A 23,136-nucleotide genomic window follows, 5' to 3' on the forward strand; every position below is an offset into this window, starting at 1 on the left:
CGTCGTCAAACACCGCCATCTCGAGCAAACTGTACAGCGCCTGGAGCTGAAGAACTACGGACGAGCAGCTGCCGGTTGTAACGTTTGGGAACTGGGTCATAAGCACAATGTCGAGCAGATTGGATGCACCCCGGCGACAAGTAGACGCTCGAAGCGACTGAGCTCCTGGGTTCGAGTCCGCTCCGACACTTCAGTCCGCCATCAATGCTCTACCCTTCTTTTATCCTATCGAACCCAAATAATATCACAGTCTTTTCACCTCACAAATAAATAACCCATGGGTTTTACATCCCTCCATTCTATCACCCATTCACACACACACTTTACCAATCAAGCCGTCCGTGTCAAAATGGCTCCTGGTCTTGACGCTCGCGAGGCCATCGCGGACGCTCTCGAGGCAAATCGCGCGCTCGTCGCTGAGCTGCGATCTCTGGAACAGTCGCTCGCCAATGAAGAGGCCAAGTTGCTCGCTAGAACGCAGTCAATTCGGCGCCAAATGGCTCTGCGTAGGGCTCAGCAGGCCATGGACGCGCTGCTGCCGCGCACCGCGCCCCACCAGAAGCTCCTACCAGGATGCGAGAAGAGCCGTCGCACCAGGAAGAAACCCACGGGTGTCGTGCCGCGCTCGTACATCCGCCAGCAGGTTTCGTTCTTCACGGACCATACGGAGACCCAGCGGAAGGTGGGGAGGCCCAAGAAGAAGAAGCCAAAGACGGTGGCGGCCCACGACCAAGAGAGTGAGGAGCAGGCCAAGCTGAGAGCTCTTCCGGAGCCACCCGTCAATGCCGACACGGAGTTTCTACGAGCTCACAGCCACGAGGCGTTCGTGGCGGGGCCCCCGACCATCTTCACGGCCAGGGAACGCAGAGTCTTGAAAGACTTTGCCACTGAGTACTTCAGTTTGTATGGGCGTGGGAACCCCATCGAGATCCCGTTGCATGCATGGAACAGTATTCAGACGTGGCAGGGCCTGAGGAAGTCCAGGGAGTTCCCAATTGAACGCTCGGGCTTTGCGTGCAAGCTGTGGTACGACCTGCACGAGTCGCCCAAGCTGCGACTTGGCGCCTGGACCAAGCAGGAAGACGCAGCGCTGAGACGTCTGGCGACTGGAGAGGAAGACCCGGCGCTGGTGAATAAGTGGCACGAGATTGCCGACCGCATGCCAATCCCTGGCAGACCAGCCGTGCACTGTCTTACACGGTACCAGACGACGCTGTGTGGAGGCAACGTACGGACGAACTTTACACCTCAAGAAGACGAGATTCTACGCGAGGCGGTTCCAGTGTTTGGAGAGAAGTGGAACGTGATTGCAGACTTGCTGGACGGCCGCCTGTCGGAGCAGATTCGGCACCGTTGGCAGCTCTCGCTAGCTCCAGGTCTTCGACGAGGCAAGTTTTCGCTTATTGAAGACCGGCGACTGCTGCTCGCCTTACGCGCTTACGTGTCTACTGGTAGTGAGTTCAATCAGGATCAAGTTGCGTGGAATGAGATCAGCCACCACATCCGTGGGCGGACCCAGCCAGCGATACGCGATCGATACTCGAATTCGATGAACCCGGATCTGTCATTCCGCAAGTTTACCAAACAGGAGGACGAAACCATTCTGGCCAGAGTGCGCGAGTGGGGAATCGACTCTCCCAAACTATGGGCGAGACTAGCTGCTGAGATGGATGGTCGCACAGACTCGCAAGTTGCTCGCCGTTGGAAGACTTTGGACCCAGAGGCCTGGGAGCAGCGTCGCCGAGCGCTGGCAGAAGCAGGCAAAACCCAAACGACTGCAGTCTTCCGTCGACGATCGATCCCGAGACACGATCCCCGCCTCAGGAAGCACACTTTGCGGAGCTCCTACAATGGTCTAGGCGATGGTGAGGTTGAGGTCATTGGAACGGCCTCTGTACCAAACTCACGAGCCAACACGAAGAGATCCAGAAGAGCACAAGCTGTTCAGGTGCTGGAAGCTCACGGAGCGGAAGGAGACGACGGTTGCATGGAGATTTCGTTCTAGACTATTGTCGTCGGATGAATGAAGCCGCTTAGTGCTGCCAGTGGGGTGACAGCTATTCGCAGACGCCAACCCTCTCGTCCACGAAACGCCTTCAGGAATACTCGCTCGCGTTGCTAGTCTACAGGTCATTCTAGTATTCAAGCAAGACCTTCTTCAGCTACCTAAGAAACCACACACCGAGCCGCGAGTCAAACATGGAGGTGCTGTCTGTTAACGCAACGTCCCTGAGAAGCTCGAACCTTTCGTCGCGTGGGACCTCGCGCAGCTCCGCGATGCGCGCGTCGAACACTCACTTCAAGATGGACGAGGATTACTCGTCGGACAACAACAACCACGCGCAACCACAGGCTATCATCACGAGCACCAAGGCAACCCGGTGCTACCGTCCTAAAGAATGGAGCCCCGAGGCGGAGGAGGCGTTCCGCGTGCAGCAGACTGGCTGGCGCGACATCAAGGAGTACATGGAGACGTACGGCGAGCCGGAGCGCTGGTACAACGGCTTCATTCGCTGCACTCGTGTCAAGGCTAACGGCTACTACACGTACTGGCGCCCACACCGCGAGTGCGACGACAAGTACCTGTACACGGTCAAGCTCTTCGAGTATGCCTAGAAAAGATACATCAAACTCAGGAGCTGCCTTAACCCACGTCAATAAACTATTGAACCCTCCTCAGCAGCCCACCTGCGTCTCTACTCCACAAAACTGAGCTGGCCCAGCGCTAAAGCAATGCCGATCAGCACGATCGCAAACATCCACAAAGCGTTACCAGACTCGCTCGGCTTCTGCAGTTTCTGTGGTGTCTTGCTGCTAGAGCTCGAACTCGAGCCAGCACCCTTGTTTTCACTTGCAGCCTCCTTTCCATGGAGCAGTCGCCCGCCCCAACGTTCCTTCTCCTCCTGCTTATGCTCAGCCAGTTTTTCCTTCAGCGTTGTCATTGCGTCACGAATATTCTTGTCTGTCGGGTGGTGTTTCGCCGCCTTGGCGAGCTTCTCCTTTGCCCCATCTAAATCTCCCGTCAGCAGCAACGCGCGTCCTCCACGATACAAGGCCTTGTCATTTTCGGGGTCGATCCCCAGCGCCAGGTTGGCGTTCTCCACCACCTTAGCCAGCAGCGCCTCATCCTTCTCTGCACCTCGAGGGTCTCCTTGGACCAGGTAGCACGCCGCCAGATTCAAATACACCGGCAGCCTCACCACGTTCACATCCGCTCGGTTCTTGGCCGTGAACTGCAGCAACATAATGCAAAAAGTGAGCACTATTTCAGCAGCTATTAGCGTTGCAGACGCGCACCTCAAAGTGCCACGTGCCCTCGTCAAAGTCCACGTGGTAAAGCGCGCGCTGGTACCACTCCAGTGCCTGGTTAACGTCCCCAGCCTTGAAATGAGCGGATCCTCGTTGGCGACACATATCTGCGCGCTCGATGCGGGTCTCGAAGATGCAGGAACGCTCCTGATAAGGATTGATATGATGCGTGTCAATAGTTTAGATGGAAATATCTCTGCGAATACTGCGAGTTATGGGATGCAACAAGCCTCACATCATGCATCAGCATCTTTAATTCTTCGTCCATGTCGAGTTGGGGGTCTGTAGCGGGTGTAGCGGTAGCAGGAGAGACAGCAGCGGCTTCATCTGCCGAGGTCATGCTTTTGACGATGAAAATGTCAACTGACGTGTGACACGGGTTTTGTATGGGTGGATTTCAGCCAATGGGAGAGATAACATTTACAAGAAAACTAGGGACAAAAGATGAAGATGGAGACGCCAACGCCGCTTACAGAGCAGATGCGCGCCGCGACGCGGGAGATCCACAGCGTCTCAGACAAGTAGAAGCTGTGCTGAGTGTTAGGTTGCAGGTTGAAGCGTGAAATCGCTGAGAATGTCGCTGTATTTTGTGAAATTTGGGATTAGTTTGGTGAATTTGAAGCTGGTGGTAGCGTTGACAGACAAGGAGCTCTACGGCCGCGCGCTAATGCTCTTCTGTACGTGGCAATGAAGATTACTATTTATTATACTGTAGGGGTATATAATTTGTACACATCATCGCTGGTGGTGGATGCTAGACTACGTCTACGCGCAACTCGAGTCGTCGATCAAGATACACAAGGAGCACGAGGCTTTCAGTGGACTTTATGAACTACTTGACGAGATTGCCAGGGTGGGGGGATGATGATGAAAGTTTTGCCTATTTGGGAAGTGCTGATAAAACATGATATTTTTGAGGTTGTAGGCGGATAAAATCGCGAAGGACTTGCGCTACTACCTCGGCGAGGACTGGAACACCAAGTACCAACCCACTCCAGCTGTGCAAGACTACGTCAAGTACGTTGGGGGTCTTCTTGTATAATAATTGTTGGGGACTGACTTGCTATGCGACCGCTGTTAGACACCTGCAAGAACTGGGAAAGAAGGTACTCATTAAGAGTCCTCCAAGTTGAATCAATGTGTGCGGCGGCTTTCACTCCTGTTAACCAGAGTGTCGTTTGTTCGTCGTGACAGAACCCGATCTTGGCGCTGCCATACTGCTACCACATGTACATGGCAATTCTCGCTGGCGGGGTGATGATCAAGAAGTTGGTCAAGAGAAGCTTCAAGCCGCCGGAGGGTGACGGGCTTAATGCCTTTGCCTTCGACGTCAAGAGCAACAAGGTGTGCAGCACTAAATTGTTGTTGGTTGTGCTTGATGACTACGACTGATGTTGTTAACCGCGTGACAGGCCCTCCGCGACACGATCAAGGACAAGATCAACGCTGTCCCGTATGATGAGGCGACCAAGAAGCTCATCCTCGTCGAGTCGATGAACTGCTTTAAGATGAACAACCAGGTGCACCAAGAACAAGAATATTCCTCGATCAACCCGGATATATCGTCAAATCACTTATTCATTGTGTTGGTGTTTGGCGCTGTAGGTCGTGGGGAGTCTCGATGGAGCTGGAAATCACGTGATGAAGTTCATCTTGAAGTGGATCGCCATCATCGGTCTGATTCTCGCCGTACGTTTTGTACAGGGCTTATTTGCTCGCCTATTCACCGCTATCCTAGCTTGACGATGTTCCATGTGTTCTCGTTGCCAATGCAGACGTACTTCTTGCTCTCGCGCAGCTCTATCATGCAACACTAGTTTAATACTTGGAGGCATTGCTTTTTGCGCAGTGAATACACTTGTTGGAGCAGCAATAGGATTCTACTGTCGCAACACGCAAATGCATTGTTATTGACTGCATTTGCTCAGGAGAAACGATCCCTTTCCACCCGACAGCCATTTCAACAGAAGCGATCCTTTTCCATCACTCGTAATTTCCCCTTAACGGGTAAACTACAAGTATCAAAAGGGACCCCTTTTCATTATCATACATATTTTGAAAAGTCGCGATATATGGCTACATTTTCCGCTTACGTACGAATGCAACATAGCTCCCATGACACGCGGAGAACATCAACCCCGTGGTCGTGGTCGCAGTCGCAACCCCCGTGGTCGAGGCCGTGGCAATGACAACGGTACTCCTCATGCTCCTGCACCACCTCGTGCGTCAGTGTCATTGCAGCAAGAGCCAATCCGTGGTCAATGCCAATCTCTGTGTCCCTCAAACGAAGTGACCGAGCGGACGCGAACCCAGGAGCTCAGCCGCTTCGAGCGTCCAGTTGTTGTCGGGGTGCAGGGCCTCGTGCCAGTGAAGAAATACCGACGAGCCGCTGCCGGTCGTGACGTTTGGAACGCGTTGGAGTTGAGACCGGCACCTGTGCTGCTGCGCACCCTGCGTCACTTGTTCACGACGGTGCTGCCCTGGCCCAAGAGCGGCTTTGAGGCTTGGGAACTGCAAAGTTCTGCCGAGTTTTTGGCGGTGTATCACTTTGTGAACGACCGTATACGAAGCGTCCGACAAGATTTTACAGTACAGGTTGGGTGGGGTATTGGGGAGGTGGACACTGGAGGACAGCTACTGACATTTCTTGTTGACAGAGGATTGAGGACGCGTCGCTAGTGACAGCGTTGCAGCAGGCAGCGCGGTTCTATCTGTTGGCGGGGCTAAGGTCCGTGCAGTTGTTGGGGGATGTGAAGACTCAGCAGGATTGGAGTGACAAGCTGAACGACGAGCAGCTCGCATCGGCTCTGTCGCAGCTCCAGGCGCTGTACGACTTGCACGAGATGGCGGGCTTTGACCATGAAGACGTCCCCGAGTTGCACCATGCAGGTGAGTTTGTGGCTTACGACCTGCTGCTTCATGCGGAAAAGCCTCAGGAGGTGGCCTGGATGCTGCTGAAGCTGTCGCCGAAGCTGCGTAGTTTGCCGGCGGTGCAGCGTGCGCTTCGAGCGTTTGTGGCTGTGCAGACGGACGACTTCCACGCGTTTTTCGCCGAGTTTGGTGCCATGACACTGCTGGAGCGAGCAGCGTCACTGCGTCATCTTTCAAAGATGTGGACGCATAGTCTGCGCATGATCAACAAAGGCTTTGGCAAACAGGACCGCTTTCCTCTGGAAGAGCTCGCGCGTTGGATGCGCCTCGCCGACCCTCGTAGTGAAGGCGAGGGTGGCGAGCTAGCTGAGAAGCTGTGCAATGGCATGAATATTCAAACGCAGCGCCATCCGCCGCCGCCGCCACCAGCTCGAAGCGAGCAAGACGATGTTGCTGACTCGTGGGAAATTGTCGACGACCTCGCTCAGCCAGAATCGTCGCTGTCGGTGGCAAAACCTTCCTCGATTGGGTTTGCTCAGTTCAAGCTTGCGCCTCTGCATGATCAGATGGACTCGGGGGCATTGCGACCGCTACTGCGTGCAGTCGCGCTTCAAATGGAGAAAGACTTGGCTGATAAAGGAGCGCTGAAGACGACAACGGAGCTCATCATGGGGGAAGCACACGAAACTACAGCATGCTAAACTTCGTGAGCCGTGTGTTTCTTCGTTTTTATTGTCTCTCACATACAGCTAAGCTTTGTCAAAATGCAAAATCGCAGCGGTTTACCTCCATAGTCAGCGCCGGCAGAAATGGGAAGAAGGTCTTCCCCGTCGCTCTCACTACGTACATGACTGCTGCGCAACAGATTCTGCTCATTTGTTCGGCCGTCAATTACGACGGTTGCTGATTTCGATTCGCTCTTGTTACAGCGCTCGGTGAGCTGCGTATTCATGGCCCTGGGCACAATGCTATCACACCTTGGTTTTCTTCTTGGGAGGCGGCAAGCTATCGAGAGCATCGAAGCTCAGCTCCACCTTGGTGTCCTGCAAGTTGTCCAGGTCGCGGTACGACGTCGACACCTGGCGAGGGTCCACAGGCAGCTCACTGTCCGGGACACGCGGCGGGCCCGAGGGAGGAGGACCACGAGAGGGCGAGCGACCGTAGCCACCACCACCACCGTTGTACCGAGGGGGCGAGCGCGAAGGGCGGTCGAATGAACCTCTTCGCATGCGGTCATCGCGCATCGGAGGTCCACGACCCCGGTAGCCATCGTCGCGGTAGAACCCTCGGCCACCTCCGTTAAAGTCTCTTTCAGGTCGGCCACGGTACCCGCCCCCATTGCGGCCCCCGTTCGAGCCTGCGCGTCCGCCGAGCACAGCGCCGCCCGGCATGTTGTTGCTAGTTTCAAGAGGAGGCATCGGGTGCTGCTCATCCTCACGGTATTGCTCCCACATGTAACTCTCGCCCACCTCAGCGATCTTATCAACAACCAACTCCGGGTGCTTGTTGCGGATGTGCTTCTTGACGAAATCCATGGCCTTGAAGAGCTTCGTGCACAGTCGGCAACGGTGCTTGCCGTCATCGCTAGCCTTCTCACCGTAGTTCGAGTAGGTGCTTTCCAGAGCAGCCTCTTCGCGAGTCTCGATCTCGTCGACTAGCGCACGGTTCTTTGCACGCTTGGCATCCACAACCTCAGGCGTCAGCTCTTCCAGGTAAGCCTGCACCCTTCCGTCCAACGCTGCCGCCCATCCGCCGATGGCCTTGACGGGCTCTCCCGTTGTACTCGAACTTGCCGGTTCCTTCTCTCCACCCTCCGTATTCGCAGCGTCGTCCTTGTTCTCTTCCGTCGGGGCCTCTTCTTCCGGCTTTGCGGCGGCAGCAGCCTCCTGTCGAGCCTTCTCTTCTTCAAGATCGCGCGCCGAAGGTGGCGGGCGGCAGAATAGCGCTGGGTGAGCGTGCATGATGTCACCCATGTCGAGGCACTGCACACCGGCATAATAAATATAATGGTGCACGCGGCGCAGGTAGGCCACGACTACGTCCAGCTTCTGCTTATCAGTCGAATAGTTCTGTGTCACCTCCTCAGACGTCAACAGCGCCTCGATTCCAAAGCGAGCAAGCTTGTCTTCGGCACCGTGGAACAGCCGAGCGTCCAGCGCCTTTGCCAGTTCCGTCGCCTGCTTGTAGTCGGACGTCAGGCGCTCGGGTACCGACAAGTACGATGGCGTTTTAAGTGGCGCGCGGGCGCGGTGCGGGGACACCTGGAGGCGGAATGGCGGGAACTGGTTTCCGTCTTCCACAAACGTGTTGTGAATCTTGGGCATGGCATCACTCGCAGCTGCCGCACTCTCGTAGATGATGTACGCCGAGCGGTCAAAGTCGAACGCGCTCTTCTTCACTGGGTCCGACAAGTACATGTGCACGAACGGGCCTCCCTATTAACTCAACACAGCACACCTTGTCAACAACCTCTTCCTCTACACGCCATTCTGCAAAACTCACCGCCTTCTTGATGGTCTCGCTGAGCGTGCCGACAGGGCAAGCACACGGCACGCGGCGGACATAGAGCACACGCTCGCTGTTCTCCAAGTCGTTGGCGAAGTCCTCGCCCAGCGGGTTGACTCCGTTCTCGACAGGCGGCTGTTCGTCCAGGCAGATCTTGGCTGTTCCGGCGCGCACGCGCTCGCCAAACTGCTTGGCTTCATTCATCTGCTGCGACGTCTTGTGCTTGTCGACGCGGTGGCGCAGCGCCGGTGAGTAGCGCTCCTGTAGCCACTCCTCGCGCTTGTGCAGTTCGAAGAAGGCGCGCAGCACACGCTGCACGTGTTTCTTCTTGTACTCCTCGTAGCGCTGTTGATACACCTCGGGGGACAACTCGTCCGTCTGCCGCATCATCCAGACCTTGTACGACACGAGCGGCTCGGGCAGCGAAGACGACGGCCGCGCGTCGCGACGAGGACCCGCATCGTCAAAGCGCGGACCCGAGTCCCAGTCGGGAGGGCCTCGACCGCGGCGTGGCGGGCTGCGGCTTCGACTGCGGCCGCGCGGTCCCCGGAACCGCATGTCGTTGTTGTCGCGGCTGTTGCTGCGGTTGCTGAATGTGGTTAAAGCGTTAAAATGCTAGAAGAGGGCAACAGGACGTCAAAAGTTGATACGCACCGGCCTCGGAAATCGTCGCGGCCGAACGGCGGGCGCTGCTCGGGATACGGCGCGTTCATGGGCGGGGGGCCGGGCGGACCGCCCCCTCGGTGGTCGACGGGAGGGAAATCCTCGCGCATCGGCGGCTCCGCCTGCGAAACGAGGAAATAACCCGGTGAACAGTGGTTAGAACACGTAATTCAGCAGTTAAAACGCTCAAGTCCAGCGTTTAAACGGGTGGGGAAGGGGGTGCAGACACCGCGGAAGACACGGAGAGCGCAGAGGACGCACCATTTGGGGTCTGGTATCCGCGGGAGGGAGGGGGAGCTGACGCACGACACGCACGAAGCTGCGTACTGAGCGGTGGCTGGTGTTTTGAAGACTGAAGGCGCCACCACCACTTTTGGAAGTATGGTACCGACTTTATGGTACATCGTACCAGCCGCTGGGTACATAAAAGGCAAGTTGAAGTGAACAGCAAGTTGAAGTGAGTGATTGAAGTGAGTGATTGTCGATGGAAGGAGGCTAGTGTATTGGCGTTAGGTTATTGCTTAGACCTCGGCGGTGGCTGCACTGCGGTTGGCGGCGGCTTTGAGGCTGCGTGGGGAGCCTATGGTCTCGCCGAAGGTGAAGTCCTCGGCAGGCGGCTCGGCGCTGCCGACTGGGATGGCGCCCGTGGTGAAGAGGATGTCGAACACGATGCACACGGACGCCATGAACATGGTCACGATCGCCGTGACGATGTTGGAGCACTTGAAATCGCACACCTCCTCCAGCAGCGTCTGGATGTCCTTGTCCACGCCCGAGCAGACTGACGTGCCCACGGGGGCAGCGGCCACCGCCACGGCGCACGCGAACGTGAAGAGCATCCACACAGCGTCGAACATGACGAGTGCGCGAGGGCTCGGGAGTCGCAGTTTGCGCACATCGAACACTAGGACGCGGAGCGTGAACGCAATGACCACGAGCGCGCCGATGACCATGAGGAAGTAGACCTGGTTGCCCGACCGGAACATCTCCTGGCCGTAGTTGCAACTTTTGATGCCGCCCGAGCCGGCCGTGCCGGTCGCAATCACTGCGAGGACAGCTGTCAGTACACGGACAGCCATCGGGATACGCTCGTGCACCATCTTGACTATTGCGTTGGCCGGAAGCAAATGGGACTTGGACGGAGAATTTGTGAATGACAGTGGAGGGGGCTTCCCTCTCACCCCCAAACGAAAGCTGCATGCGGGGAGGTGCCGCAGGCCCTGCACAAATAGCGTCTCCTGATTGCCGAGAATACGCAGTCACTGCAACGCGATGATGGGGTATGCAGCTTTTCTTTCCATGGGAAGAAGCAGCGATGCACTTACATGTCATGCACAACACACCAAGGTGTATTTACGGCGCGCATTAGCGCAGTTCCCACGTCGCGGGTCTATTTGCGTGAAGAGAGATGACAAGCAAGTGACTGTGTATTTCGAGGTGTTGGTGCTTCCTTCTGGGGACACCGGTCAGTGTGCGCCAAAGGTGCCTGCTCAAAGGTTTCGTACGAGCCCAGCATGCCAACTCAACAGACACCCGCAGCAACGCTCGCCTTCAACTCGCCTGTCCATCATCAAAGCATCTTGGAAACGAATCCTGAACGTCAGGAATCCCCAGCGCAAAATGACGAGTCTTCCTCTCCGGATGATAGCGACGAAGACGAAGATGACTATGAAGACAGCGATGAGGATTCGGACGAGGAAGATGACGAAGAAGAAGTGCTTCGGCCATTGCAGCGAATATCAAACACGTTAAAGGCCGAGCAGCAGCGTATGTTAGCTAAGCGCCGCCACCCGGTTCTTGAGTGGAAAGAAGTTGCTCGCTGGCACGCTGAAAATGCAGCGGGTTGGGCTGCTGCCGACCAAGAACGGAGACATCGCGAGGAGGCGGCAGCAGAGAAAGCAGCACGTCGAGAGCGCAAGGTGAAGCGAAAGGCCCAACGAAAGCTCACGAAGCAGAAAGAAATCGAGTTTCGCACGCTGCTTGAGGAGTACACCGTAGCAGTCACCAAAAGCGAGAAGCGGACCGCGCTAATAACGCACTTCGCAATCGAGAACCGTTCTGTTGAGAAGCAAAAGTTGGCTGTCATTGAGGCGGCTAAACGCGCAGAGCAACTGCGTGAGGCTACTGAGAGGTTGCAACTCGCGGAAAAACGCGATGAAGAGGAAAGGCAGGCTACTCTAGACAACCTACAGCAGTGCAGCGAGGCCTCCAACGAGATGGGGAGACGATACGGAATACTTCCAGCTATCAACACGCCTGCTGCTCCGCCTCCGGAAGAGCAGGACGAGATGTCGACACTACTCATTCTTAGGGTCAATACTGCGCCACTTACCAACAATGCCGAGTCCCCTCCGCCATTTGCTCGGGGGATGTTGACAGCAGCTCTTACAATACCGGCAGCAAAGCGACAATTTTTCACCATCAACTTGAAGCGATGTAAACACGTGGAAGAGCTCCGTGGCGAACGTATTGGTGATCGTGGAGCAAAGGAGTTAGCACGGTCGTTGCTAACGGGTGCATGCCCCCGGGTGCGGAGCATTCATTTAGGCTGGAACCTCGTCAAATACTCTGGTGTAGCTGCGCTAGCCGATTGCTTTACTCGCGGTGCGTGTGCACAACTGCAAGAGCTGGACCTGCGGTCCAACAATATCGACAGCAAGGCGTTCGCGACACTGCTCACGGCTCTTGAAAAGGGAGCGCTGCCGGAACTGCTAGACATCAGTCTGCAGGGCAACTTGCTGGGCGACGAAGGCGCTCGTGCACTAGCCCACGCGTTTTTTCGCGGCACGCTTCATACGCTACGTCACATCGATATCCGCCAGAACAGGATACGCAACGACGGCGCGCTAGCACTTTGGAACGTGTTCACAGCACCCAACTTCAGACGCTTTTGCCCGAAGCTTGAGCGACTCGATATGCGCCGTAACGATGTGCATGGTGCCCTCACGCGCACATTCTGCCCATGCCCCCCATATCTCGAGTTCTAGATTGTAAAATGTGTTGATCCGAACTGTGAATTGATTTCCGAAATGCTTTTGTTAGTGGCTTGTGTCGAAAGATTCCTCTGCAGCAAGAGCATCACATGAACGAAGCAGACGCGTTCTTGATCTCTTGGGTCCTGTGAGCAAACAGTTTTAAGGACGAGAAAACTCGACGAAAGGATACGCAGCAAGCACATACACGCTGCGAATAAAGAGCACTTGGTTGATGGTCGTCGCAGATTCGGGTAGGCGCAGTGTCGGCTTTTCAATTCCGAGGTTTTGCAAGGCTACAGCAAATAAAGCTGTCAGGTTGCTGTCGTCAAGGATATTTTGTATAATGCTGTACCTTGGTTGTACTGCTCCGTGGTAATATAGCCTTGCTCTTTGATGTCAAAGGCTGCAAACATCGCCTTGAGATCGTGCTCTTCAAAGAACGGTAGCTAGCAAGGTAAACCACGTGCGCATTGTTAGTATAATATGTTGGAGCTCATTCATCCACAACGGCTATCCGTACGTAGTCTTGCTCCTGCTTTGCTTTTCGCAGGTCGGCAAGTTGCTGTATGAGGAACTCGCGGGGGTTGGGCGGTCGGTTGTAGAGCAACAATGTTCCCAGACCCTCAAAAAGCTCCTTGATGCCATGCGAGGTCGTGTACAGCTCCGCGCGCGCTTTGGGGTCCTTTGTGTTGACCTCGGGAGGCATTGAAGTTGGTCGGCGCACGGACGACATGCTCACTGCTAGATTTCTTTCCCAGTCTGCCAAGCGGCGCTAAAACCAACCGTCGCGTCCGTCTACATTGGACGCGTTCCATGAACAAAGTTGACCCCCATACTGATGTGCACATTGCAAGCACCTTGACTCGGATAAAATAGAATTGTCCTCTATTTTGCACGACCAACCCACCATCCATCGCTTTAAGGACTGCACGGCGAGCATCACTTCCTCGGAAAAGGGCTGTGGTCGGCATAGCACTGCTCAAACATTTTGTCGACTTCATTGCGCGCTTCAGCAGGGAACATGGACTTCTCAAGGGTACAGCACACGCACAACCAGCATTAGATACAAAAGCGCAAGCTATTCCAGCATCGTTCGCAACAGCAATGAACCTCACACTTGTAGACCGAACGGCGTGCTCACGAACGCAGCGAGCGTTCAGCCAGCGCGCGCTCTTCTGGAAGAACTCGACATCAGGCAGCACAGTCTCTAGCAGCTTCGCCTTCTGGTAGCACTCAGACTCCCGCGCCGACCGGATCTCACTGCACCAGCAGAAGTAAGCGTCAACAATAAAGGATGGCAACCTGTCTTCTAAGCCATACGAACCTGCAGGCCAGCACGTCCGACTTGGTGATATCCATCTTGCGCACCGTGAACTGCAGCAATTAATCGTGTCAATCCCGGCAAACTTCAACACTGCGAGCCAATCAACGCACGTCGTAGGCGTGGATGAGCTCGTGCACCATGGTCTCCTCCACCTCCCGTGACGAGTGCAGGCGGTTGGCGCAGAAGACGACGGTGGGCGGCGGCGCCGAGAAGAAGGCGCGCGCGTTGCCCTCGGGTCCTGCAGGCAATACAAAAATAAAGAGGTCAGTACACCACACTCCCTCTCTCTTGTTATAGTTCGACGCACCGTCGTCTCGGCAGTCGAGACACACAAAGTCGATGGCGGGCACAGCGCTCTTGCCTTCAGTATGCTGCTGGGCCAGGAACTGGTGGTACAACGGGGTTAGCACTGCGCAGATCAAGACGAATCAACTATAGGAGAACGCGCCGCTCGCCTGCCTTGTTGATGATCCCCACAATGAGCTGCGGCCGACGCTGCTGCAGCGCCACCTGCACCGCGTCCTCGCACTCGTACAGCTCCATACTGAAGTGTGAGCGTTTGTGCCCCAGATCTTGACTGTCCAACGATAAGAGTCCCAAAAATGCATAGCCAGCTCAACCATTATGAGCCATTTCAACTTGGACATCAGAGTGATGGTCATACCTTCGTGCAACCTGCACTTGAAGTTCGACGTCTACGTCATTCACTTCGCAATTTGCCTCGGCAGTATGCGCTTCGATCGTCGCGGTAGGAAGGCGCCGTCCATTGCATATGTATATGCTTTGATACTAATGTGTCAATGCAGTGGCCATCGTTACGGGTGCCGGCAACGGACTGGGCCGCGCGTACGCCGAGTATCTGGGCCGTCTGGGGGCCCATGTGCTGGTGAATGACCCGCAATCTTCGGCTGCGGACGACGTGGCGCAGCGCCTGGGAGGAGGCGACAAAGCGCTGGCCAATTACGACAGCGTCGTGGACGGGCACAAGGTCGTGGCCGCTGCGCTGAACAAGTGTACGGACGGAAGTTGGAGGAAGCAGGAGGAGACGCTGACATTGATCTTCTGCTGTAGGGGGCCGCGTGGACATCCTCGTGAACAATGCGGGCATTATACGGGACAGTTCCTTTGCGAAAATGACGCAGCAGCAGTGGGACGACGTGTATAAAGTGCATTTGGAAGGCACCATGAGGTAGAGAAGAAAAAAGGAGAAGTAGAGCGCTGCTAACGGTTCGGATGTTGCTGTAGGACGACCAAGGCGTCGTGGGACATCATGAGAGAGCAGCAGTTTGGGCGCATTGTGAACATTGCGTCGGCGTCGGGACTGTATGGGAACTTTGGGCAGGCCAATTACTCGGCGATGAAGCTGGGCATTGCCGGGTTGACGTTCACGCTGTGCAAGGAAGGAGCCAAGCGAAATATTATGGCGAATGTTGTGGCGCCATTGGCCAAGTCGCAGATGACGGATGGGCTGTTGGAGAAGGAGCTGAATGAAAAGCTGACGCCGGAGAGTGTGGCTGCTTTTGTTGCGTGGGTGGCGAGATGGAAGTGGTGTCTTGTTTGAAGTATGTGCTCACTGGCTGCATTTGAATTGACTGCAGGTATTTGTGCCACGAAAGCTGCGATCGAACGGGTAATGTGTACGAGGTGGGAGGTGGTTGGGTGGCCCAAGCGCGCTGGCAGCGATCGCGTGGCGCTGTATTCCCGAAAGATGAACTCACGCTCGAAAACATCGCTTCACAAATCGACGAGATCGAGGTAACATTTGCCACTTGCAGCTTTCCCTCAACTACATGTAGTATTTGTTTTAACTCATCGCAAATTTCTTTTCCGATCGGTAAGAACTTTGACGTGGAGCCGACGCGCTACCCGAGAAGTCTGCAGGACACCATCGCGGATATCCAGAGTATTCTCAAGTGAAGTGATGAGCTATGATTTTGAGAGAAGAAAAAGCATGTCTCCGTGTCCAAGTTCGCAATCGGTCACTGCTGCAGACTACTTCGAACAATTCATCTATTATTTCTACTGAATTTTACTCGCACTTCTGTGCCAACTATTTCTACAATGTCTGCACGACTAACTTACGTTCAACTTCACTTTTAGATCCAAATGACCGCCGCTCCCCGCTGCTCGAGGCATCCAAAGTACCAATGACCCACCGCCTGTGCCAGGAAGCCCCAGAATACCCGGACGCCAACGGTCCAGGTACAATGTCTTTCCTCCAAGGGCCGTAATATTTGAGCTCCACGTCGCAGTACCACCAGCCGTGACTGTCACTTTGTCGACCTTTTTACCGGCGGAAATGATGTTCACAGTCACATCCTTGGTGTCACTACTCTGAAAAGTAATGGTGGCCATGCCATCACCTTCCTTCGTCCATGTGCCAGTGCTGCCGTTGAAGGCCTTGCCAGCCATCGTCAACCCCAATGCTTTGGCCACAGGACCATCGTCGATGTCGCCGACAAACTTTGTTGGGCCGCAAATTGTCTGCAGGTATTCTGCGAAGACATTGCTGATGCCCTTGATATCCCACACACCCGAGAACGAGAACGCTTTGTCTGCAATCTTGTACGCATAGTGCTCGGCAGACAGGTATGTGCCATTACTGCTCGTTCCAGACTTGATGAGGTCTTCCACGATAACTCCTAATGTTGTTCGTAGCGTGGTGCGGGTGGCATAGGCTTTTGCTTCGCCCGACTCAGCAATCAGTTCCTGCATGCAGTTGTTGGTCGCGATCGGGATGTCGCTCAGCACGAGGCTCGACTTGCTAATGTAAGCACGTAGGTCGTTCTCGGACATCTCTGGATTCTGCTTGCGGAGAGCTAGGACGGTCATCCACGTGCGGTCGGCGATGCGCTTCATGTCGTATCCACAGGTTGTGTTCGACTTGATCGCCGACTGCAGCGACGTGATCTCTGTCTTGCTTAACCCTTTGATCGACTCTCCCAGAAGTACTCTATTCATGAAAGCTTTGAAAGAGTCCCAGCTCTCGACGATCGAGTCGGCGCCTGCGACGACTTCTTTCAAGACGAGCTCGGCCGTGTTCGTGATCTTGTCGTAAAATCTCACGTCGGGTTTGACATTGATGCCGAGGCAAGAGGCGATCGTGACCGGGATATCAAACACCACGTTGTCAGTCTGGTATAGCATTGCCAGCAACTGAGACTGTGGAGTCTGTGGGTCAGTCACCTTCACGCCGCGGACATATTTGTTGAGCTGCTTTACCAAGTTTGCCATCTCTTTGGCGCACCGGAAGGCAACTTGAACGGCCTTCGCCATCAGCTTGAACTGGCCGTAGATGTCGAATAAGGCGAGCGCCATCACCGACTGAAACACGTACGCAACCTTGGACACCACCTCGAGCTTGCAGTCGTCGTTCTGTCGGATGCATTCCATCCCGCACTGTACTGGGAACTCGATCGAGCACTGCGCCCAACAGGTCCCCCACTTGCTGTTGAACTCGTCCGGACATGTCTTGCCAATGTGCGACTCGCGGTAGCACGCCATGTCTGGCGGCCTTACAACCGGGCCCACCCAGTTGCTGTAGGTCGACTCGAAGGTGCTGACGGCCGTCGTCGTGGAACCGATCATGAATCGCGTTGCATTTGTAGACCCCGAAGCAGACGATGCCGTCGACGCATGTGTCTGAGTGGTTTTGAGCTCCGATGGCCGATCCGTTGTAGAATAATTGGAGAGTTGTGGTGTCACTGTCGGTAGTGCTGTTGAGGCGGGTGCCGACGTAAAAATGCCTATAATGTCGTGGAACCCGAACTCCGGCGTGGACGCAACTACAGCGACGAACAGCGAAAACAATGCATAGTACGCAGCCACGCGGTTCATTTGCTTGACGCCGCAGGAATCACTCTAAACTGAACAAATGAAAAATGAGACTTCAAATAGTTGTAGACACATGCCATGCAGTTCGTTCTGTATGGCTGAGCGGGGGGCCCGAGCTGAGCCGAGCCCTTTTCATCTGTCGTCGATGATTGTTGGTGTGCCGGTGTTGTTTCGAGGTCTTCAACGACCAAATGCACAGGGATGAGGCAGGACAGATCGTTAAGAGTGTATAAGGACTTTCTTGTCCCGAAAATGCGGAGCGCAAGCGAAATAAATAGGAAATATCCGCAGCTTTTTGGGAGTTCATCCACAGTTCTGTGGGGCGTCGGTCCACAGCGACAGACGATTGGTTTTTGAGTCCAACGAAGGCGAGCTACATGTAATGTACTGCGCTCGGAAGGATGTTGAGAACACCAAATGGATGGATCCCGTGATGGGGTCGCCAAGCAGTGGAGGCCACACTGTAGACTGGTTCGTCGTCGGCGAATCGCCGAGCGCAAAACTGTGGATTAAGATCACCCTTCCTATCGAAACGAAGCATCGTCATACATGTACTGCGTCCACCACCGTCGGTTTGCAGGCGGGAAGCAACATTGAGGTTTGCGTAGTCGAGTCGTCGACGATTTCCATCGGTCCAGCTGCAGTTGATGCGTGGTTGCAACCTGCAAGACCAGACCAGGATACTGTACATGTTGGCGGCCACTACTCGAGATCGTTTTGAGAGCAATCGGCTGATCGGGGCGTTGAAAAACTGTAATCGATGTCCGTTCTCACAGCCACACAAGTAAAAAGCAAATCGTGTGCTCTTTGAGCACGTTGTTGTCATCGAGTCGTACTGTATTTGAGCTGCATCAAAGACTAAAGTTTAGGACGAACAGGTTGCTCGGGGCACTCGAAGTACGTGCACATGTATCCACAACGTCGACGACCGCGCTACATTACATACCAGGTTTGCCGTACAGCTGTACTGCACGACCAGCAAACTTCTGCGTCAAATCCTCTTTTACCACAGCACGCGTCCGGCGATCGGCCGCCTATCTTGGAGGTTCTTGTGCTACGCGACCACATAGCAGTGTCGTCGTCATCGGGGTCCGTGAATCGCGGGCCCTTGTGACGGGACAACCAATCAACACCACAATTAATAATACATGTACTGTGCCGACCAACGAGACTGCGGCGCACCGAGAAAAGAGCCTCAGTCGCAAGACCACGTGTAAACTTTGAAATAGCAGCTGGCTAATAAAAGGGCAAAGTGCATTATATATGCTTAGGTAAAGATGGATTATGGCTGCTTGATGTGTCCGCTGCTCACATGAGCTTGGAGCTGGCGACGTGGAACGGGTTCTTGGTGGCGGGTTTCTTGCCAGTCTGGGGCTTGCTGGGGCCCAGCAGGTACTCGAGCGAGAACTTGTCCGTGACGCGCTGCTGGGGCGTGCCCTGTGTCTTCCTGTGGACCTTGAGCAGCCGGTTGCTCGACACGACGAAGGGGCTCTTGCCGCCGTTGAGCGAAGCCAGGTTGAACTTCTCCGCGAGCTTCGGGTCCTGGCGGCGGCGCAGGGCAGCGACCGCGGACGGAACCAGTCGGGAGACCATCGTGGCTGCTGTTCGAGTCTTGGGCTTACGACCTTGGTGGCGAGTTGGAGAATGCGGAGAACGATCAGAACGCGGGTTGTTAAACCCTGTGCTTGATATTGTAGCCATCATCTAGACACATCGTTTTGTATTGAGCAGCCGTCGCCAAAGCGAAATACCTGCACATGCCGATCAACATAGAAGGATGATGGGCCGGTTGAAGTTTGCGCATTTATTTTCGAGATGGCTACACATTACTAGTAAGGATACTCGTATTATTAAGGACTTCCTCCACTTGAATTGAATTAGTTTCCTGTATCACTGCACCAACTCTCACGTTTAATTAGCTCACATTGAGCTTTACCGCCAACTTCAGGTTGCCGCCGCTCTCGGTCGCTCGGGGCACCCACATCAGTAGTGAACCTCCTCCCGTGCCAGGAAGACCAAGGATACCCGGACGCCAGCGATCCAGATACAGCGTCTTCCCTCCCAGCGCCGTCACATTCGAGCTCCACGTGACGGTCTCGCCCGTTGCAACGTCCACTTCGTCGAGTTTGCTGCCTCCAGACTGAATATTCACGGTCACATCGTCGGTGTCGCTGCTCTCGAAAGTGATGGAGACGGTGCCGTCGCCCTCTTTCGTCCAGGACCCAGAGCTACCGTTGAAAGCATCGCCGGCCATTGTCAGACCCAGTGCATCCTCTGCGGTGCCGTCGTCAATGTCTCCGATGAATTTCGTAGGCCCGCAGATCGTCTGGAAGTATTCGGCGAGCACGTTGGTGATGCCGGTGACGTCCCACACACCGTAAAACGAAGCCACCTTGTCGGCCACCTTGTACGCGTACTCTTCAGCGGCGAGGAACGTGCCGTTGCTGCTAGTCCCCGAGGTGATGAGGTCTTCAACAATCCCACTGAAGGTTTTACGCAGCGTGCCGCGGGTGGTGTAGGCTGTCGCTTCGCCTGATTCGTCGATGAGCTCCGTCATGCAGTTGTTCGTGACGATTGGGATCTCACTCAGCACGAGGTCGGACTTGCTCATAGCGACACGAAGGTCATTCTCGGACATCTCTGGGTTCTGCTGACGAAGAGCCGCTACTGTCATCCACGTGCGGTCTGCAACACGCTTCATGTCGAAGCCGCAGGTCGTGTTTGACTCCATTGCTGACTTTAACGACGTGATGTCTGTCTCGTTCAGGCTCGAGATCGGCTCGCCCAGCGCAACCTTCTCCATGAAGGATGTGAACGAGCTCCAGCTGGAGACGATCGAGTTGGCGTTGGAAATCACTTCCTTCAAGACGAGCTCGGCGGTGTTAGTCACTTTGTCAGCAAACTTGACTTTCTCCGCCACCTTGATTCCAAGGCACGTGCAAATTGTCACGGGTAAGTCGAACACCACGTTATCTGTCTGGTACAGCATCGTTAACAGCTTATCTTGAGATGTCTGTGGGTCCGACACTTTGATGTTGCGGGTGTACTTTGTCAATTGTTTGACCAGGTTCGCCATCTCTTTGGCACATTTGAACGCAGTTTGGATACCCTTCGCCATCGACTTGAACTCGCCGTACAAGCCGAACGTGGCGAGAGACATTGCTGACTGGAATACAACGGAGACTTTGGTTACGACCTCGAGCTTGCAGTCGTCATTCTGACGAATGCATTCCATCCCACACTCGACAGGGTAGGAAATTCCACATTGAGCCCAGCACGATGCAACTTGGCTGTTAAACCCCAATGGGCAAGTGTCGGCGACATGGGCTTCACGATAGCATGCTGTGTCGGAAGGGGTGGCGACGGGGCCAACCCAGTTGTTGTATGTCGACTCGATCGTGCTGACGGCACTTGTTGCCGAGCCGATTGTAAACGTCGCATCCGTGGATCTCGACGCGCCAGAAACGTTTGACTGCGTCGTTGTGGAGCTTGTCTGTGCCGCAGACGCCGATGTGCCAAGCGTGGACGAACTTGTCTGCACTGTGGACGCCGAAGCATTTGAGCTGTCTGCTGGTGCTGAATACTCGAGGTTTTGTGCTTGCGTTGTGTCCATTGTAGACCCTGAGATAGATGCTGTTGCAGATGGAGCCGACGTGAAGATGCCAATGATATCGCCGAATCCGAATTCCGGTGCGGCGGCAGTCGCCGTGACGAGCACTGAGAGCACTCCGTAGAATGCGCTCAAGGCGTTCATCCCACAGTCAGCACTTCACAATGAAAACAAATTTTTGTGTTGATGACGAAGCGGAAGCGACCCAACTGGGGCAAAGGCTGGAAATTGAATAATGAGACTGCCAACCTCTGTCACGTAGATGTGGTGTGCTCTGTTGCAGCGACCAATTATTCATGTGCAGGTCGTGTCGTCACGGCCTTCAACCTCCGTTGAGTAATTCGGCAGGTATAATAGCGACGCGGCGGTGCAAATCGCAAAGATCCCCACGGTCCCAGTTTTGGTGGCGTGGCGAGATTCATTGCACTGGAATTTCACAGTGAGTGTGGAGCAAACCTCATTTAGTTCTTATGATTAGCGCCATAACCGACGCACTAATGTGAAGCACACAAGGCTTTGTGTTGCTGGCTGGAGTCAACCATGGTAACGCATTTCACTTTTCCTCTTAAAACAATAGTGCACATGTATTGTACTTCGAAGTACAGTATGATATATGTATTAATACATCTACCGGTATGGCTGACCAACATCTGCCTCGCCCGAAAAAAGCAAATCCCAAAAGAGTCCGAGAGCTAGTGAATTTCCCCGGCTCAAGGTTCGCCTTACACCTGTTTGAATCTTGTGGACAGTGTACCCCGGCTTTCGTCAAGGTCGCTTCGACTTCGTTAATTGGAGCTGTAACCCTTCTTCTTGAAGAAGCTCTTCGTGCGCGATTATCGGCATATTATGCTGATTAAAACGTATTGGTGACCGCTGCTAGATTCAACGGGAAGGCGCCAACGAATGCTGTCGGCAGCAACTACATAAAGCCTTTGACTTAAACACTAGAAAGGATCCAGACCGAGCAGGACTGCGAAAGCATGGCACACCTAAATGGCTACTTCTCGTACAAATTCACTGAAAATCAAATGGAAAATGAACTTATTTTGTCGTCCTTATCCACATGCGCCAGAAGCACCACAGTTTCGATCGTCTGATGGACGAACTGACCCAGATGAACCCTGCCCTCGGTGTATGCAGTATTAGATACGGATGGCGGACAGGAACACCACCGTGATGACAACGAGCTGAATGGGGCCCACGTCAGGGGCAACGTGCTGCAGACCGAACTTTATGATGGCGGGTAGCCGGCAGCGATGTTATGCAGACACAGGGTAATATAATAGAGTCCTTGTTACTTCAACATCCGCTTGAACAAGAAACTGTTTGACCAAAAGCAGCAGGCCATGGTTGATGGATTTCTAAGGCGTTTCTAAATCAATTGCTCAAGCCGGTTTCTTAGCCACATTTACCCCGGTCAGAACTTTGACGTGGAGCCAACGCGCTACCCGAGAAGTCTGCAGGACACCATCGCGGATATCCAGAGTATTCTCAAGTGAAGTGATGAGCTATGATTTTGAGTGAAGAAAAAGCATGTCTCCGTGTCCAAGTTCGCAATCGGTCACTGCTGCAGACTACTTCGAACAATTCATCTATTATTTCTACTGAATTTTACTCGCACTTCTGTGCCAACTATTTCTACAATGTCTGCACGACTAACTTACGTTCAACTTCACTTTTAGATCCAAATGACCGCCGCTCCCCGCTGCTCGAGGCATCCAAAGTACCAATGACCCACCGCCTGTGCCAGGAAGCCCCAGAATACCCGGACGCCAACGGTCCAGGTACAATGTCTTTCCTCCAAGGGCCGTAATATTTGAGCTCCACGTCGCAGTACCACCAGCCGTGACTGTCACTTTGTCGACCTTTTTACCGGCGGAAATGATGTTCACAGTCACATCCTTGGTGTCACTACTCTGAAAAGTAATGGTGGCCATGCCATCACCTTCCTTCGTCCATGTGCCAGTGCTGCCGTTGAAGGCCTTGCCAGCCATCGTCAACCCCAATGCTTTGGCCACAGGACCATCGTCGATGTCGCCGACAAA

General features: G+C 54.5%; 12 protein-coding genes across 13 annotated transcripts; 6 read left to right on the forward strand and 6 right to left on the reverse strand.

The window, feature by feature from the left end:
• Positions 1-349: 349 nt before the first annotated feature.
• KRP23_5512 (Myb-like protein L) lies at positions 350-2,005 on the forward strand (the record flags this gene model as incomplete). The annotated part of the gene is made up of 1 exon (XM_067890586.1): positions 350-2,005. One exon carries the CDS (start codon positions 350-352, stop codon positions 2,003-2,005), a length of 1,656 nt encoding a protein of 551 aa, XP_067747120.1.
• Positions 2,006-2,277: 272 nt separating this feature from the next.
• On the forward strand, positions 2,278-2,616 carry KRP23_5513 (Meiosis expressed gene 1-like protein; the record flags this gene model as incomplete). The annotated part of the gene is made up of 1 exon (XM_067890587.1): positions 2,278-2,616. The coding sequence occupies one exon, from the start codon at positions 2,278-2,280 to the stop codon at positions 2,614-2,616; it is 339 nt and encodes a 112-aa protein (XP_067747121.1).
• Positions 2,617-2,696: 80 nt separating this feature from the next.
• KRP23_5514 (Peptidyl-prolyl cis-trans isomerase FKBP4) lies at positions 2,697-3,649 on the reverse strand (the record flags this gene model as incomplete). The annotated part of the gene is made up of 3 exons (XM_067890588.1): positions 2,697-3,233; positions 3,298-3,456; positions 3,545-3,649. 3 exons carry the CDS (start codon positions 3,647-3,649, stop codon positions 2,697-2,699), a joined length of 801 nt encoding a protein of 266 aa, XP_067747122.1.
• Positions 3,650-3,753: 104 nt separating this feature from the next.
• On the forward strand, positions 3,754-5,126 carry KRP23_5515 (Heme oxygenase 2; the record flags this gene model as incomplete). The annotated part of the gene is made up of 9 exons (XM_067890589.1): positions 3,754-3,830; positions 3,916-3,986; positions 4,068-4,162; positions 4,235-4,326; positions 4,391-4,415; positions 4,504-4,653; positions 4,722-4,829; positions 4,915-4,998; positions 5,085-5,126. 9 exons carry the CDS (start codon positions 3,754-3,756, stop codon positions 5,124-5,126), a joined length of 744 nt encoding a protein of 247 aa, XP_067747123.1.
• Positions 5,127-5,424: 298 nt separating this feature from the next.
• On the forward strand, positions 5,425-6,881 carry KRP23_5516 (SAC3 family protein B; the record flags this gene model as incomplete). The annotated part of the gene is made up of 2 exons (XM_067890590.1): positions 5,425-5,904; positions 5,967-6,881. 2 exons carry the CDS (start codon positions 5,425-5,427, stop codon positions 6,879-6,881), a joined length of 1,395 nt encoding a protein of 464 aa, XP_067747124.1.
• A 270-nt stretch (positions 6,882-7,151) lies between these two features.
• On the reverse strand, positions 7,152-9,612 carry KRP23_5517 (Serrate RNA effector molecule; the record flags this gene model as incomplete). Its single annotated transcript, XM_067890591.1, has 4 exons — positions 7,152-8,615; positions 8,683-9,274; positions 9,340-9,470; positions 9,610-9,612. The coding sequence occupies 4 exons, from the start codon at positions 9,610-9,612 to the stop codon at positions 7,152-7,154; spliced, it is 2,190 nt and encodes a 729-aa protein (XP_067747125.1).
• A 257-nt stretch (positions 9,613-9,869) lies between these two features.
• KRP23_5518 (uncharacterized protein) lies at positions 9,870-10,448 on the reverse strand (the record flags this gene model as incomplete). The annotated part of the gene is made up of 1 exon (XM_067890593.1): positions 9,870-10,448. One exon carries the CDS (start codon positions 10,446-10,448, stop codon positions 9,870-9,872), a length of 579 nt encoding a protein of 192 aa, XP_067747126.1.
• A 414-nt stretch (positions 10,449-10,862) lies between these two features.
• On the forward strand, positions 10,863-12,335 carry KRP23_5519 (uncharacterized protein; the record flags this gene model as incomplete). 2 transcript variants are annotated; one of them, XM_067890594.1, is made up of 1 exon in its annotated part: positions 10,863-12,335. In XM_067890594.1, the coding sequence occupies one exon, from the start codon at positions 10,863-10,865 to the stop codon at positions 12,333-12,335; it is 1,473 nt and encodes a 490-aa protein (XP_067747127.1). The 2 variants fall into 2 exon arrangements, with proteins under 2 accessions (XP_067747127.1, XP_067747128.1); XM_067890595.1 differs by having other exon boundaries at positions 11,718-12,335.
• Positions 12,336-12,426: 91 nt separating this feature from the next.
• KRP23_5520 (EF-hand calcium-binding domain-containing protein 10) lies at positions 12,427-13,056 on the reverse strand (the record flags this gene model as incomplete). The annotated part of the gene is made up of 4 exons (XM_067890596.1): positions 12,427-12,466; positions 12,529-12,616; positions 12,676-12,769; positions 12,844-13,056. 4 exons carry the CDS (start codon positions 13,054-13,056, stop codon positions 12,427-12,429), a joined length of 435 nt encoding a protein of 144 aa, XP_067747129.1.
• Positions 13,057-13,262: 206 nt separating this feature from the next.
• Positions 13,263-14,190, reverse strand: KRP23_5521 (Mitochondrial inner membrane protease ATP23-like protein; the record flags this gene model as incomplete). The annotated part of the gene is made up of 6 exons (XM_067890597.1): positions 13,263-13,349; positions 13,439-13,583; positions 13,648-13,697; positions 13,758-13,885; positions 13,955-14,033; positions 14,107-14,190. 6 exons carry the CDS (start codon positions 14,188-14,190, stop codon positions 13,263-13,265), a joined length of 573 nt encoding a protein of 190 aa, XP_067747130.1.
• Positions 14,191-14,376: 186 nt separating this feature from the next.
• Positions 14,377-15,564, forward strand: KRP23_5522 (Peroxisomal multifunctional enzyme A; the record flags this gene model as incomplete). Its single annotated transcript, XM_067890598.1, has 6 exons — positions 14,377-14,395; positions 14,454-14,660; positions 14,719-14,836; positions 14,893-15,174; positions 15,246-15,402; positions 15,487-15,564. 6 exons carry the CDS (start codon positions 14,377-14,379, stop codon positions 15,562-15,564), a joined length of 861 nt encoding a protein of 286 aa, XP_067747131.1.
• Positions 15,565-18,789: 3,225 nt separating this feature from the next.
• On the reverse strand, positions 18,790-19,074 carry KRP23_5523 (uncharacterized protein; the record flags this gene model as incomplete). The annotated part of the gene is made up of 1 exon (XM_067890599.1): positions 18,790-19,074. One exon carries the CDS (start codon positions 19,072-19,074, stop codon positions 18,790-18,792), a length of 285 nt encoding a protein of 94 aa, XP_067747132.1.
• Positions 19,075-23,136: the final 4,062 nt, after the last annotated feature.

This window comes from Phytophthora ramorum (genome assembly GCF_020800215.1).
Source record: "Phytophthora ramorum isolate Pr-102 chromosome Unknown Phyram_PR-102_s0004, whole genome shotgun sequence".
NCBI classification, from domain to species: Eukaryota; Oomycota; class Peronosporomycetes; order Peronosporales; family Peronosporaceae; genus Phytophthora; species Phytophthora ramorum.